We start from the raw sequence: 16,761 nt of genomic DNA, 5'->3' as shown, positions 1-16,761 counted from the left end.
TTTGTCTTCTGGTTGAAAAATTAAGGCAATTATAGTTACCTATTGAAAGAAAGTTTCTGAAGTTTTCACACATCACATCTCTGTAGAGTTTCTTCTCTGAAGGATTTAATAGTGCCCACTCCTCTTGAGTGAATATCACAGTTACATCTTCATAGGTCACTGAGCCCTAAAATGTGTGCAATATTTTCTTGTGAGAAAATGTGAGTGACAGCAGATTAGCCATTCAGTCTATTTTATGAAGCCTTTGAATGATTGTTTCATCTGCAAACATGTCTTCACTACTTGAGCATCAAATACCTCTTAATCATTATCTAGAGACTGGTACATTGATTAGAATACTGGACATTCTTTCACGAGGCCCTGAGTACAATTCCTGGCATCTCATGTGACAGATATTCCTATTCTCACACTTCCCCTCTATAGTTTTCTAATAAGTAAATGAAAAAACCTTAGTGGCTATATAGTAGGTCAACTGATAGGGTGCTCACATTGCCATATAAAAGGACCTAGTTTCAATCACCTAGTTCTCACATGCAGGGGGTGAAGCATTCTTCACAAGTGCTGAGCAGTTTTGGATAAGTCTTATTTATGATGTAGAGTTTATATAGGTAAAGAGAATTTGACAGGGAGAGTGAACTAGAAGGTAACTGGAATTGAACTTATAGCCCCTGGGGACTTAGATATTCTCTTTACCTATATAAAACTCAAAGAAAACATGGGAAACAAAAGGAATAAATAAATATTTTTTTAAAAATAGACAATAATGAGGTCTTAGAAGAAGAAAATAATGTCATCAAAGAACTGTTAAGATTTCAATTTTGGAGAGAAATTTACTTTTTAAAAAATCTATTTATAGAGGATCTAATGGGGGTTGTATTATTATATGGGAAACTGAGGAATGTTATGCATGTACAAACTATTGTATTTACTGTTGAATGTAAAACATTAATTCCCCAATAAAGAAATAAAAAAATCTATTTATTTAGTTATTATTGGACAGAGAAAAATTGAGAGGGAGTGGGGTAGACAGAGTCAGCAAGACACCTGCAGCCATGCTTCAACACTTGCAATGCCTTCCCCCTGCAGGTGGAGACCAGGGATTTGACCCCAAGTCCTTGTGCACAATAATATGAGTGCTTAGCGACGTGAACACTGGTTAAGCCTGGTGCCATTTCTGTTGTTTGTTTGCTTCTTAATGTTCTATCATTTGTATAAATCTCATTTAACAAGGATCTAGCAGGCACCTGGAATAGTGGAGGAAGGAAAGAAAGCAAGAAACTCTCTGCCCCTCATGGAGTCAGTGTTCCAGTGAATTTTGCCTGCAGGAAACAGAGTCAACTTCCGACTCTGCAATACCAGGCCATCAGGAGAAAAGGAAGTTATTTTGTTATTTAGATCATCACTCCTGGGTGGTGGTAGATAGCATAATTGTTATGCAAAAAGCCCGAGTCTCAGTTCCACAGTCCCAGTCCTACGCTATTTAATATTTACATCAATGACCTCCCAGAAACTTCCTCAAGGAAGTTCATCTATGCCGATGACATCTGCTGTGCAACTCAGGCATCCAAGTTCGACATCCTCGAGGAAACACTCACGAAAGACATGTCTCTGATATCTGATTACTGTAAAAAAAGGCGACTAATCCCTAGCACTGCAAAAACGGTATCATCTGTTTTCCATCTACACCATGCCTCGGCCTCGTGTGAGCTTAATGTGCAGCTTGGCGATACGAGAATCCGGCATGAAGCCCAGCCAATCTATCTTGGCGTTACTCTTGATCGCACTCTGTCATTTCACGAACATCTCATAAAAACTGCAGCAAAGGTGGGCGCGAGGAATAACATCATTGCAAGACTGGCCAGCTCCTCATGGGGCGCGAGCGCTTCCACACTACGATCATCATCTCTGGCATTATGCTATTCCACTGCAGAATACTGTGCCCCAGTATGGTTCCGTAGCCCCCATGTCCACTTGGTCGATTCCAAATTATATTCCTCCATGAGGATCATTTCTGGAACCATCCATTCCACCCCGGTTCCATGGCTGCCAGTTCTTAGCAACATCGCCCCGCCAGATATTTGTCGGGATGCGGCATCATCTAAGTTCATTTCCCACGTCTTCGCTCGACCGGACCTGCCAATATACGCGGATATCTTTGCCCACCCTGTCCAACGCTTGACGTCTCGTCACCCAATCTGGTCCACTATGCCTACACTGAACTTCTCTGTTCCAGACTCTTGGAAACAGAGTTGGCAGTCAGCTGAGGTAAAGAACAAACACCTCATCACAGACCCCAAAGCGTCAACCCGGCTTTGACCTAGCACGTTATGATTGGGCCCTCCTCAATCGCTATCGAACAGGCCATGGCCGGTGCGCTGCTATGTTCCATCGCTGGGGAGCCAGAGATGACCTGAACTGCCCCTGCGGCTACAGACAGACTATGACCCACATAGTCAACGACTGCCACCTCTCCAGATTCAAAGGAGGTCTCGAAACTTTACATCAGGCTCAACCTGACGCTGTTGACTGCCTACGGAAGAAGGGCAAACGCTAGAAGAAGAAGAAGTCCCAGTCCCCCACAACACCATAAGCCAGAGTCCAGCAATGCTCTGGTTAAAATAATAACAGTAGTCCAGGGGATGGCGCAGTGATAAGGCTTTGTAATTTCAAGCATGAAGACCTGAGTTCCATCCCCGGCAGCACATGTGACAGTGTAGCGTCTGGTTCTTTCTCTCTCCTCCTATCTTTCTAATTAATAAATAAAATCTTAAAAAATAAAAAAAGGTGTGCCACCACCTGGCCCTGGTGATGCAACTTCTAAAAAATAATAATAATAATAATAATAATAATAATAATATTTAAAAGAAAAAAGGAAATCACTGCATGAACCCCCACCACTCAAACCCATTCTGGGCACAGGGATGCATGTGAAGATGAAAACAATAACAATAAATAATGAAAAGGCTGGCAGCTTTATCTCCTTTTGGGGGAAGGCACTCACACGGACATGGCCCCTCCAAGGAGTTGGGGTGGGTGGGTTGCTGCAAGAGGAGTTTGGGCACCCCAATCCAAGCTGGCTACTTGAGAGGCACAGGCAGCACCCATTCAACTTCGGGGGGTGGGGTCACTGAGAGGCCTTGGAACCCCAGAAAGTGGTTAAGGGTCATGTCCCAGCCCCCTATACACTCACTTCCTGGTTTATCAAGCCAGTTCCCCAAATCTAGGGACCCAGAATCGGGGGTGAAGAGGGTTGGTGGGAAGCCTGGAAACCCCAGTACGAGCCCCCCCCCTTTTCCAACTCCTCCCTGGATGCAGGGGGATGGCCAGAATCAGAGCCAACAGGACTAGCACTAGCAGAAGCCCAGAGCGCCACAGGTGCCCTGTTAGAAGCCTAGAGCCCCAAACCCAGGAGGCTGGGAAGCTCAGAGGCTGAGTTGACAGAGAGGGGCAACCCTGGGACCTACTAGGGAGCCTACATACTGAATTTCTCCTCACCACTTTTAGGATCCTTCCAACCCACAACTTCTGCTGCTTCAATGGGGAGTGTGAACAGCACTGACCACCTCACCCAGATCCATGTGGAGCAGAGCAGACTCTTCAGTTTCTCTTTCAGCCTAAACCTGGGATCCCCTCTAGTAAACTGCCTGTGAGCCTTCCTATTTAACCCAAGACTCACAACAACACTAACCAGAGCATTAGGTGAAGTACAGTAAAGACAGTACCAGATGGTTCCTGTTGGATGTAGAAAAGAGGTGACCAAATCAAATGCACTACCAAAAAAAGGGGGGGGGAGGAGTTGGACAGTAGTGCAATGGATTAAGCACAGATGGTGCAAAGTGCAAGGACCTGAGTAAGGATCCCGGATCAAGTCCCCCACTCCCCACTTGCAGGGAAGTTGGTTCACAGGCGGTAAAGGAGGTTTGCAGTTATCTGTTGGGAAATTGTGCAGATGTAGTTGAGCTTGGCAGGGCCCACAAACCACCCTATTTCCATGCTAGTAAGGCCCACCACTTTATCTACATACAAATCTTCTGCTTTGTCTTATAAATGATTAAAGGTCTCCCTCCTAGGTCCCCACAGGGTATTGCTGGTTCCCGTCAGCAGAATCCCTGGCAATGGTTGCTAGGGAAGGCCCTACCATTTCGAGCCCCTCCCACTTATGGTATTATAAAAGCCACTTCCATTTCTGGTTACTCTCTCTTCAGTGTCCCGACCTAGAAGAGGTCGGGCGTGCAGATTGGGAGGCAGATGCCGGTCATTGTGGTTGGCTCCACGTGCCTTAACCCGCTGCACTCACGCTGGACTCTGGGGCTCCTGCATGAATAAAGATTTGTATTGCTACTGCCAGGAGCTTGGTTCCTGGATCATCTCTCCAGCCTGTGAAGCTAGCCTAGCAGTCCATCTTTCCCTCCCCATCTCTGTCTTCCCCTCCTCTCTCTATTTCTCTCTGTCCTATCCAACAACGACAAGGGCAACAAAAAGGAATAAATAAATGAATAAATAAATATTTAAAAAAAAATGTAACAAAGCTGCCAATAGAAGGTTGTGAGAAGAATGGTTTTTGTATGTGGCAAGAACAATGGTAGTGGGTGTTTTGTCTCATACAAATGCTGTGAAGGTGAGAGTAGCCCTGAACTAATATAATTTTGCAAAATACTGTCAAATTACTGACAAATTATAGATTGGTTTATCCAACTCTGAGCTGCACATGAATGATATTACACATATTAAAAACTAGTCAATCAAAAAACATAAGCTAGAATGATCTCATTGGGAAAAACATAATAAGGTTATAGATGATTTTTCTGAAAATTTCATGTCTAATCCTAAAGGGAAGTCTAGGCTGAGTGAAATGTAAAGATTATTTCCTGGGTGGGGGTAAACAGCATCATGGTTATGCAAAGACACTCTGGTGCCTGAGGCTCAAATTCCAGGTTCAGTCTCCCACACCACCATAAGCAAGAATTGAACTTTACACTGGTATTAATAGTAAGAAGAAGAAAATAAAAAATACAGGGGTAACTAGCACAATCGCTATGCAGAGATTCCCTGCCTGAGGCTCCATATTCCCAGCTTCAATCATCATGCCACCACAAAACAGAACTGAGCAGTAGTAAAATAAGTAAGCAAAACAAGATTTACTTTTCAAGTTCTAGTGATTATAGTAACCATTGAGTATTAAAGATTAATTGAATCTTACCTATATATTCAAATTCATTAAATTAAAAAATGGTAGTCTTGCAGTTTTACCTATCAATTTAGAAATTGTAATTTCTAATGTAGTTTTATCATGAGGCCCATGAATTGACATCTTAACAAAATTTTGGTTAGTGCTTCAGCCAAGCCCATTTATAGAGTGCTGATAACCTCAGGGACACTGCTGAAAAAGAGAACAAATCTCCAATGATGTCTTGCCACTTTCATTCTAATGACACTAAAGTCCCCGACTCCCCCTGCAAAGAGAATCTACAGAACCACTACTTCCAGCTGTGAATGAGGATGGTGCAGGTGCCACCATGCGAGCTGCCTGACACAGTACAAGCTTCACAGGACACTCAGCATGGCTGGACTCTCCAGGTCAAACTGAAACCATGCTGCCTTTTGCCATGTATGGGGCTTGGATTAAGCTCTGTGTGGCCTTAATAATCTACCCGTGGCCAGGCTCAGAGCCTGAGCAATAACAAAAGTAATGACAAAATCTGCACTGCACTCTGTAAGGTTGATTGATCATAATGGAACAAGCAATATCAGTAATGCAGAATTTTTCAGGAGACTCCAAGAGGAAGAATTGACTTCCCCTTTATCTACACCACGTCCTTTAGTATTCCCCCTAAAATACAGAGAAAGATTTTTGGTTTCCACAGTGAAGAGGTCACCTTACATAGCATATTTAATAAATGGAAAGTTATGGTACCTGCCTAGATACAATGGACCTTTTAATCTACCACACACCACTATGCTTCCACTTCCTCATGCAGGAATAGTACACGAGAACCCAGGTCACATACTGAACATACAAGGAAGACGGATATCAGCTAAAGAGCTTAACTTTATGGAGAGGCTAGCCAGGGTCAGCACCACCTTGGTACCTTCTTAGTAAGGGAAAAAAACAAAACTTCTTGATCAAACAATGAAACAGATTTTATAAAAATGGGGCTGTCAATTTGTTTAAGGCCCCTAGAAACATAACAAGCTGGAACTTTCTATGAACCATGGCTTCTGATGCACAGAGCCAAGAGGATGGCATAAACATATATACATAATAGGTAGACTATTAATATCCCTGGAATGTAAATGTTCAATGAAGTAGGAAATATTCCCTATCTGTACTGTTCTTACTTGGTGATTTTGTTTTTAATAATCAGTCTTGATGATTTTTGTATTAGTGACCAAAGCCTTGGTGATTTTTGTTTTAATAATCTGTATCTTAGTGATTTTTTAATTAATGATCTAAGCCTTATGAAACTGTGAAAATAAAGTTTTGCTTGAGTGTGATAGAGATGTCTGCTTCAGCTTGATTCAGCATCAACTCACTTGTCTCTCATTTGTCCTCATTCTTCACTGAAGCCACTCCTCCTTTAGGATCCCTGAGACCTGCTGGGGTTGGCCCCCTGCCATGAGGACACACAGGAGGAAAATAATTAAGTCAAAAAATAACAAATTCTGATCCCCAGCTAGGAATCATACATTGCCACATTTCTGTACACCACACTGCTTCCACTACAAATTAGTGAGCAGTTATCACCTTGTGATGTCCTTCAACTGAAGATGTGGAACTGCATTTGGTTGGAAGACAGCCCGATCCTGAGACATTTCTCCTGCTGGATTTGCTGCTAAATTCAGGATAAAGGGAATACAAACAAAATGCAACTGCAATTGGGGGCTTAATAGACACCCATAACTTAAAAGCTATCGCTGAGAATAAAGAAAAATGGAAAAGGATTCCTTAGTATCTACCTGTTGACACCCTAGGCGCAGTGAAGGTACAGCACTCAGTGCTCTACCAGGAAGAGCTGGGAGCTGCGGGGCACTGACAGGGAGACTGGATTTTCCACCTGACTATCAGGTCCTTCGTTGCTCCCAACCTGAGTCAAGAATCTGAGTTGAGATCATGAGACTCTCAGTCAAGGGTGAGGTGGTATTAGAGTGTTGTTTAGGGAAAACTCTCTGCAAGGACATCAGCACTACTCCCAGCACCCTGCAAGAAGCCTACAGAAAGGCCAGCTATACACAAATTCCTGCATTCTGTCCTACCACTTTTTAAAATTATCTTTATTGGGTAGAGGCAGCCAGAAATAGAGAGGAAAGTGGGGACAGAGAGGAAGAGAGACAGAGAGACACCTGCAGCAATGCTTTGATGCTCGTGAAGTTTTCCCCTGCAAGTGGGGACCAGGGAGTGGAACTTGGGTCCTTGCACATTGTAACATGTGCTATCAACCAGGTGCACCACCACTCGGACCCCTGTCATAGTATATCTTTTAAGTAATTTTTTAATATACAATAATGAGAGAGATATTCAGAGTGAGAGAGACCAGAACACTGCTGAGTTCTGGCTTATGGTGGTGCAGGAGATCAAACCTGGGACTTTAGACACTCAGGCACAAGAGTCTTTTTGCATAACCAACCCCAAATCACTTTTTCCACCAGACTGTTATTGTCATAAAGTGCAGTTGGGGGGAGGGGTCAGGGCGGTATGTGCAGCAGGTTAAGTGCAGTGGCGTGAAGGGCAGGGACCTGCGAAAGGATCCTGGTTCAATCCCCCAGCTCCCCACTTGTAGGGGAGTCACTTCACAAGCAGTGAAGCAGGTCTGCAGGTGTCTATCTTTCTCTCCTCCTCTCTGACATTCTCTCTGATCTATTTAACAACAACGACAGCAATAACAATAATAAGGGTAGCAAAAAGGGAAAAAATGACAAAGTTTCTTTAAAAAAAAAAAACATTTCTATTGGCTTCTGTATCCCTCCATTTGTGTAAGATATAGCATGACACAGCAGGTTAAGCGCCCACGGAGCAAAGAGCAAGGACCAGTGTAAGGATTCCCACCTGCTCCCCACCTGTAGGGGAGTCGCTTCATTGGCTGTGAAGCAGGTCTGCTGGTGTCTATCTTTCTCTCCCCTTCTGTCTTCCCCTCCTCTTTCCATTTCTCTGTCCTATCTAATGATAATGACATCATCAACAACAATAACTACAATAACAATGAAAAACAAGGGCAACAAAAAAGGAAAATAAATAAATAAAAAATAAAAGATATAGGATGGCACCGTAAGACAGAATTTGACATGTATTATGCCTTATATTGTGTGCAATGTGCCTCCCACTTGCACAAGTGCTCCTATGCCCCTCTGGCTCCTTTGATAAGAGAGTACACACCCATCCAAGGGGGTTATTTAAGATCCTAGTTTTTCAGGGCTAGTCAGTTCACAAGTATCAGGCTATTTGAAAGCCTGGCTTGTGGGCTCCTCAGCTGACATCCTCCCCCCTATGTCTAGGTCTCAGCTGAACACTCTGTGTTTTTACTTGTCTGAGTTCATGTCCATTTTTCTTGCTCTATGTTTGTGTGAATAAATATTTTGACATCGTCTATTTCCTGTGTCAGCCTCAATTTGTCTGTTTGTAATGGATATGGTCTGAAACAAAACTTAACACAGCAGCTATGACAACAATAATAACTACAACAAGGGCAAAAAAAAAAAAAAAAAAAAAAGAAAAACTGGCCTCCAGGAACAGTGGATTCATACTGCAGGCACCCAGCCCCAACAATAACCCTGGGGGCAAAAAAAAAAAAGCAGTTCAGTGAAGAGGGTAGATAGTATCATGGTTATGCAAAGAGAGCCAGAGTTGATCAGTGTTCTGACAAAAAAGAAATTAATAAAAGAAATGCAAATGTGCACACCAGGAGACAACAGCTGAAGTTAATCCCCTTGGAATTCCACTTCAATATTCCCTGAATCCATAATGGAAATTCGAAGACCAGACAATTCAAGCCCCCTCTCTTTTTCTTGGGAGTATATATGTCTGAATCCTGTATTTGTCTCTCTCTCTGATTTGTCTCAGTAGGTGCTTGCCTCCCTGAAACATGACTGGTTCTCTGGTGATTCCTCATGTAGAAATCAGCTTATAACCACACCAGCGGAACTTTATGGCGGGACCTCTGTCTTCTTCCTCTTGTTCCCCCACTACAACCTGAACACGGGACTCCGCAGCTTCAGCCAGGCAGAGAAGTTTTGGAACATGAATGGTGTTTCCCACTCCCTGCCCAAGGAGCACACTGAATCCGGGACCCTTGTGCTGCACCAAGAGGCTGAGGTCCAGGGGGCTGCAGCCCAGGTGCAATGTGCACATGGCAGAATGACTAAGGGAGGAGCGCCCTGGCCACAGGGCTGCTTCCCACAGCAGAGCAGCAGCTCTCAGGTACAGCTCTCCCCATCTTGGTCCAGGTGAACTGCACTCACCATTGGCTGTCCAGGCTCCGGGCTCCCTGAAGACTCCTCTCCAAGTCCAAATCACAGGAGAGTGAGGGTTAGCTGAGAAGTGAGGACCCCATGAGTGGGGTCATTCGTGCGCTTTACTTCCTGGCTTGTCTTCTTTCACCACCACCACCGGACCAGATGGGACAGGAGGTGTGCACTTCCAATAGCTTAAAATATAATTGGATGAAGCCCTTGTCAACAACACACCTCCTCTCCTGACTGGATAATACATCTGCCCAACACAGAAACACGTCCCCAAACTAACAGCCAATCAAAACCAGGCATTTCTGAATGGCAGAAGCACTGTTCAATTGGATTTCCAGAGATGGTGTGACTGGGAAATCAGCCAAGCAAGAAACTGAGCTTGAATGTTACTCAAGAAGCACCAGCAACTAAAATCCTAGACTTACACCCAGCAGCCACTTCAAGCTGGCTGGCTCCAGCTCACTCAGATCCACAGTTACCCCTGCCCTATCCCCACCCAACACACACTAGGGTATTTGGGCCACAGTCCCGAGACCCCAAACCCTGCCATTATGATGCTTTTTTTAAAAAAAATATTTATTTTATTTATTTATTCCCCTTTGTTGCCCTTGTTGTTTTATTGTTGTAGTTATTATTGTCGTTGTCGTTGTTGGATAGGACAGAGAGAAATGGAGAGAGGAGGGGAAGACAGAGAGGAGGAGAGAAAGATAGACACCTGCAGACCTGCTTCACCGCCTGTGAAGCGACTCCCCTGCAGATGGGGAGCCCGGGTTCGAACCGGGATCCTTATGCTGGTCCTTGTGCTTTGCACCACCTGCGCTTAACCCGCTGCGCTACAGCCCGACTCCCCCATCATGATGCTTTTTGATGCACAGCTGTGCAGGATGCATTCTGTTGTTGCCTGCAGCCTTGACTCTGATGCACAGTGCTCTCCATAGCTCTGAGGCAGGAGAGAGGGGTACATGGCAGTGAGCATGGGACACTGAGCATGGGTCCCGTTTTGCTATCATTGAGTAAGTTCACAGACTCACATGGATGGCTAACAATAGAAAATGAAACAGTGGAAATCAGCTATTTTGCACAGGCCATGGGAGATGTTGTTTCCTATATTCTGCATGAAGTTGCTGTAAACTTGGACAAATGAGATGAATTTGCTGCTTTGGAAATAGTAAGAGCTGCTATGACCAGTACTCTCCTCTGTCAGGAGAAGGAATTAAAATTGAAGAAGAAGAATTAAAATTGAAGAAGGAATTAAAATGAAGTTCTTGCAGAAATCCTGGACTCAACAACAAATCCTGTCATACATATGGCTGACTGATCAACATGACAGTGAGTGATCCTTCAGAACTAGGTGATCCTGGTCCCCACCTGCAGGGGGAAAGCTTCATGAGTGATGGATGAAGTAGGGCTCCAGGTGTCTCTCAGCCTCTTTTCCTCTCAATCTCCCCCTCTCATTTTTTCTCTACTCAGTAATAAATAAAAGATTTTCTTTAAAAAATATATATATATTTTTTTATTATTGGATAGGGACAGAGAGAAATGGAGATGGAAATAGGAGATAGAGAGCAAGAGAGACAGAGAGACAACTGCTGCCCTACTTCACCACTAGTGAAGTTTTCCCCTTGTAGGTAGGAACCAGGGGATTGAATCTGCATCCTTGCACAATGTAATGTGGGTACTTAACCAGGTGCACCACAGCCTGGTCCTTTAAATGAAATTCTAAGATAAAATAAAAATAGAATATTTTGGGTTGGGGTAGATAGCATGATGATTATATAGACTCTCATACCTGAGGTTCCAAAGTCCTAGGTCCCCCCACACCACCATAAGCCAGAGCTGAATATTGCACTGGTAAAAAAATAAAAAAATAAATAAATAAATAAATAAATAAATAACAATAATGGCTAGATAATATACGGGGAGTAAAAATGGGATCCTCATGGTCTGGGAGGAGTCATAGTGGATAAGCATTGTATCTACCCTCTGCCCTATTTTTTTAGTATTTTAAATATGATTTCAACGTTTGAGTACGCTTCTCAATACTGTGGCAGACTCTTGGAGAGAAACGTGTGACAAGAAGAACAACAGAGTGGCTAACTCCATAGGTTTTAGCACTAAGTGTTACAAATAGGAGACACTAAGTGGTGCAAGTAGAGTCAGGAATGTAGACAAAGGAAAGTTTAATATTAGCCAGGGGAGAGCTTGAGAAGCCCAGATAAAATAGCCAGGAAAGCCTAGGAGGCCCATCCAGGACTGAAGAAGACCCAACCTGGGGAGTGGGAGCTGAGAAGCCCAAGGTGACAGGGCCTTATATAGTGTACTGGCAGGGCAGGTGGTGGCGCACCTGATTAACTACACTGCACAGGACACAGGTTCAAGCCCCTTGTCCCCACATTCAGGGACAAAGCTTCCCTAGTGGTGAAGCAGTGCTGCAGGTGTCTTTCTGCCTCTCTCCCTCTCTGTCTTCTCCTCCTTTGTCTTTCTGTCTCCATCCAATAAGAAACCCAAATAATATATATATATATATAGTGTGTTGCCTGTTTCTATCATGGACACAGGATTTATGACCCATTTAGAGATGTTTTTGATTGGATTTGTTCAGTGCAGACAGGAGTAAATCCTCTTGTGAGGCTGAGTGGTCTGTTTATTCTCAGAATGTCCCCTTCAGTCTGTTTCAGCAAGATAAGTTATTTCTGTGGAAGTAAATGGTCAAGGCTAAGCGTATTTCCTTCAAGAAGGACAGAACTTTTGTGACAGGTACAGTTCACAGATTCTGAATGGTCTCTCTACTGTACATTTAAAAAAATTTTCTTTATTGGAGAATTAATGTTTTACATTTGACAGTAAATACACTAGTTTGTACATGCATCACATTTCTGTTTCCACATAATGATACAACCCCCACTAGAGTCTCTGTCAACCTCTTCCAGGACTTGTATTCTACCCCTCAGCCACCCCACAGTGTTTAACTTTGGTGAAAACTGCAGACTTTTGAAGTTAACTTATTTACTTTCGTAGGAAAGGGAGGTTATTAGAATACAGAGAGAAAGAGACAGAGAGAGAGAGAGAGAGAGGGAGGGAAAGGGGAGATAATTGAAAGAAAGAGCATCATTAACACAGTTTCACTGCTTCTGAAGCTTTGCCCCTGCAGGAAGAGAGCCTGGCTTGAAAGTGGTTGCATGGCAATGTGCTAAAGAAAGTTCACCACTGCACGTTTTCTAAGTGTGGAACTTTGATGTGTGCTATTTTTTGTAGTTTGGATGAGTTTATGACTTTCCAGATCTTTGAATCTTGTTACTTTTTAGCTGAATTGTCCCCTTAATTTCATTCTTCCCTCACATTTTTATAAACTGCAAATTGAAACCAGGTTGTATTTTTTGTTTGTTTTGTTTTGTTTTAAAACACAGCACAGCTTAGCTCTGCCTTATGGTGGTGCTGGGGGATTAAACCTGGGACTTCAGACTTCAGGCATGAGAGTCTGTTTGTATAACCATTATACTATCTATCCTCACCCAGTTGTACATTCTTTATATATTTTGGGGACTGGGTGGTGGCACACCTGGTTGAATGTACATGTTACAATGTGCAAGGACACAGGCTCATGCTCCCAGTCCCCACCTGCAGGAGAAAAGCTTTGCAAATGGTGAAGTAGTGTTGCAGGTGTCTCTGTCTCTACTCTCTCTATCACTTCCTTCCCTCTCAATTTCTGACTCTCTTTATCCAATAAATAAAGAATAAAAATAAAATAAATAAATTTTGTGTTAGTGGTTGAATAATGGTTTACAAGATCACACGATTGTTGGAGAATCCCTAATTGTAATGCTTGTTATTTTTCTGGTGAACTATTTTTTAAAATTATTTATTTATTTATTTATTTATTCATGAGAGAGATAGGAGGATAGAAAGAACCAGATATCACTCTGGTACATGTGCTGCTGGGGATTGAACTCAAGACCTCATGGTTGACAATCCAGTGCTTTATCCACTATGCCAGATCCTGGACCACAATGAACTATTTCTTTGTAATTACTAACAGCTATACATTATATCAAACATGTAAAATTCTTTTTATTCTCAGTTATGTTGTATGCAGCTTCAAGGAGATGTTTTAACTACATCAGGGTAAACACAGATAGTCATCAAGAGGCCTTCAGGTTAACAGGAAGCTAACATAGACACCAGCTGACCTGCTTAATCACTTGCTAAGCGACCCCCTACAGGTGGGGAGCCAGGTCTCCAACCCGGATCCTTACAATGGTCCTTGCACTTTGTGCAATCCTTACAATGGTCCTTGCACTTTGTGCAATGTGTGCTTAACCAGCTGCACTACCGCCAGACTCCCAATCTCAGCATTCCTCCCACCCCCCATTTTATTAAATAGGACAGAGAGTAATGGGGAGGGGAGAGAAAGAGCTACCTACAGACCTTGTGAAGCCCCCTCTTGCAGGTGAGGAGCAGGGGCTTGAACCTGGGTTCTCTCATATGAAAACAGGTGCACTTTATGGTTCACCCTACCTAGCCCTTCTTTGTTTCTCCATGCCTACCTGTGAGTGATATCACTCCGTAGGATCGATTCTTCTCCATCTGGCTTGCTTCCCTTAGCGTGATTCCGTGCACATGAGGACATGTGTGCTTAACCTAGTGTGTCACCACCTGGCCCCTAGTCTTACATCCTCCTGAACCACTTCTATTCACAACTTAAAAAATGGATGAAAGGCAGAGGGTAGATAGCACAATGTTATGCAAAAGGACTCTCATGCCTGAGGCTCCAAAGTCCTAGGTCCAACCGCCCACACCACCATAAGCGCAACCATAAGCAGAGCTGAACACTGCTCTGGTTAAAAAAAAAAAAAAAATGAAAAAGCAGCAAAACCAAAGGCCTCCTGCAAACTGATGAAATCACCACTAGGGTACAGACCTAAACCATCAATTGACTGAGCTCCAAGGATATAACCCAGGCTCAGAGGTTTCTGGTGTATATTCGGGTTTTATATAGTCTTTCCCTTACTCCCTCTTGCCCCACCTCTGTCTCTCAATATATATATATATATATATATATTTTTTTTTTTTCCCAGAGACAGAGAACAGATTTTTCAATTTTATTAGTGACTTAATAATGATTTACAGAAGTATAAGATCACAGAGATACTAGAAATGGCTGCCCACTATCACCATTACAATTCAACATAGTGTTAGAAGTTCTTGCCATAGCAATCAGGCAGGACAAGGAATTAAAGAGATACAGATTGACATTCCTCTATGCAAACACTAAGTTAGAAGAAGCTGAAATCCAGAAATCAATACCTTTTACTATTGCAACAAAAACAATAAAGTATCTGGGAGTAAACCTAACCAAAGAAGTGAAAGACTTGGGAGTCAGGCAGTAGTGCAGCGGGTTAAGCGCAGGTGGTGCAAATCTCAAGGACAGGAGTAAAGATCCCAGTTTGAGCCCCCAGGTCCCCACCTGCAGGAGAGTCACTTCACAGGCAATAAAGAAGGTCTGCAGGTGTCTATCTTTCTCTCCCCCCTCTGTCTTTGCCTCCTCTCTCCATTTCTCTCTGTCCTATCCAACAATGATGACAGCAGTAACAATAATAATAACTTTAAAAAATTTATTTCTTTATTGGGGAATTAATGTTTTACATTCAACAGTAAATAATAACTTTTATAACAATAAAACAAGGACAAAAGTATATAAATAAATAAATAACAATTTTTAAAAAAGTCATACTATTTTAAAAAAAAAAGAAGTGAAAGACATGTATACTGAAAATTATGAGTCACTACTCAAGGAAATTGAAAGACAAAAAGAAGTGGAAAGATATTCCATGCTCATGGGTTGGAAGAATTAATATCATCAAAATAAGTATACTACCCAGAGTCATATACAAATTTAATGCTATCCCCATCAAGATCCCAACCACATTTTTTAGAATAGAGCAAATGCTACAAATGTTTATCTGGAAAGAGAAAAGACCTAGAATTGCCAAAACAATCTTGAGAAGAAAGAACAGAACTGGAAGCATCACATTCCCAGATCTCCAATTTTATTATAGGGCCACTGTAATCAAAATTGCTTGGTAGTGGTCTGGGAGGTGGCGCAGTGGATAAAGCACTGGATTCTCAAGCATGAGGTCTTGAGTTCAATCGCCAGCAAAACATGTACCAGAGTGATGTCTGGTTCTTTCTCTCCTCCTATCTTTCTGATGAATAAATAAATTCTTAAAAAAAAAAAAACCTGCTTGGTACTGGAATATGAATACACACACTGACCAGTGGAATAGAACTGAGAACCTGGAAGTAAGCCCCCACAACTATGGACAACTAATCTTTGACAAAGGCGCCCAGACTATTAAAGGGAGAAAGATGAGTCTCTTTAACAAATGGTGTTGGAAAAAATGGGTTGAAACATGCAGAAGAATGAAACTGAACCACTGTATTTCACCAAGCACAAAAGCAAATTCCAAGTGGATCAAGGACTTGGATGTTAGACCACAAACTATCAGATACTTAGAGAAAAATATTGGCAGCACTCTTTTCCGCATAAATTTTTAAGACATCTTCAATGAAATGAATCCAATTACAAAGAAGACTAAGGCAAGCATAAACTTATGGGATTAAATCAAATTAAAAATCTTCTGCACAAAACAAAAAAACAAAAAACCACTACCCAAACCAAGAGATCCCTTACAGAATGGGAGATCTTTACATGCCATACATTAGACAAGAGGTTAATAACCAAAATTAAGAGCTTGCCAAAGTCAACAAGAAGAAAACAAATAACCCCATCCAAAAATGGGGGGAGGACATAGACAGAATATTCATCACAGAAGAGACCCAAAAGACTGAGAAAAACATGTTAAAATGTTCCAAGTCTTTGACAGTCACAGAAATGCAAATAAAGACAACAATGAGATACCACTTCACTCCTGTGAGAATGTCATACATCAGAAAAAGTAACAGCAGCAAATGCTGGAGAGGGTGTGGGGTCAAAGGAACCCTCCTACTGTTGGTGGGAATGTAAATTGGTCCAACCTCTGTGGAGAACAGTCTGGAGAACTCTCAGAAGGCTAGAAATGGACCTACCCTATGATCCTGCAATTCCTCTCCTAGGGGTATATCCTAAGGAACCCAACACACCCATGCAAAAATATCTGTGTTTACATATGTTCTTAGCAGCACAATTTGTAGAAAAGTGCAAGGAGCAGCTTAAGGATCCGGTTTGAGCCCCTGGCTCCTAATCTACAAGGGTGTTGCTTCACAAACAGTGAAGGAGGTCTGCAGGTGTCTTTCTCTCCCCCTCTC

The 16,761-nt window shown here is 42.6% G+C and overlaps 2 protein-coding genes across 2 annotated transcripts in view; one reads left to right on the top strand and one right to left on the bottom strand.

The window, feature by feature from the left end:
* Positions 1 to 9,587, bottom strand: part of LOC103128154 (zinc finger protein 709-like) — a 245,165-nt gene extending 235,578 nt beyond the window's left edge. Inside the window, exons 1-3 of the mRNA XM_060204958.1 lie at positions 9,454 to 9,587; positions 6,535 to 6,611; positions 40 to 166 (exon numbers count right to left, since the gene is read on the bottom strand). Of these exons, the coding sequence (XP_060060941.1) occupies positions 40 to 166; positions 6,535 to 6,555 (148 nt within the window). The 5' untranslated portion in view covers positions 6,556 to 6,611; positions 9,454 to 9,587. The remainder of the gene's footprint in view (positions 1 to 39; positions 167 to 6,534; positions 6,612 to 9,453) is intronic.
* The window catches only part of LOC107523368 (zinc finger protein 709-like), a 486,341-nt gene that overhangs the window by 32,251 nt on the left and 437,329 nt on the right, over positions 1 to 16,761 (top strand). The gene's annotated exons all lie outside the window — the stretch shown is intronic.

This window comes from Erinaceus europaeus, chromosome 13 (assembly GCF_950295315.1).
Source record: "Erinaceus europaeus chromosome 13, mEriEur2.1, whole genome shotgun sequence".
Taxonomy (NCBI): Eukaryota; Metazoa; Chordata; class Mammalia; order Eulipotyphla; family Erinaceidae; genus Erinaceus; species Erinaceus europaeus.
This window is presented reverse-complemented; position numbering and strand designations above follow the sequence as displayed.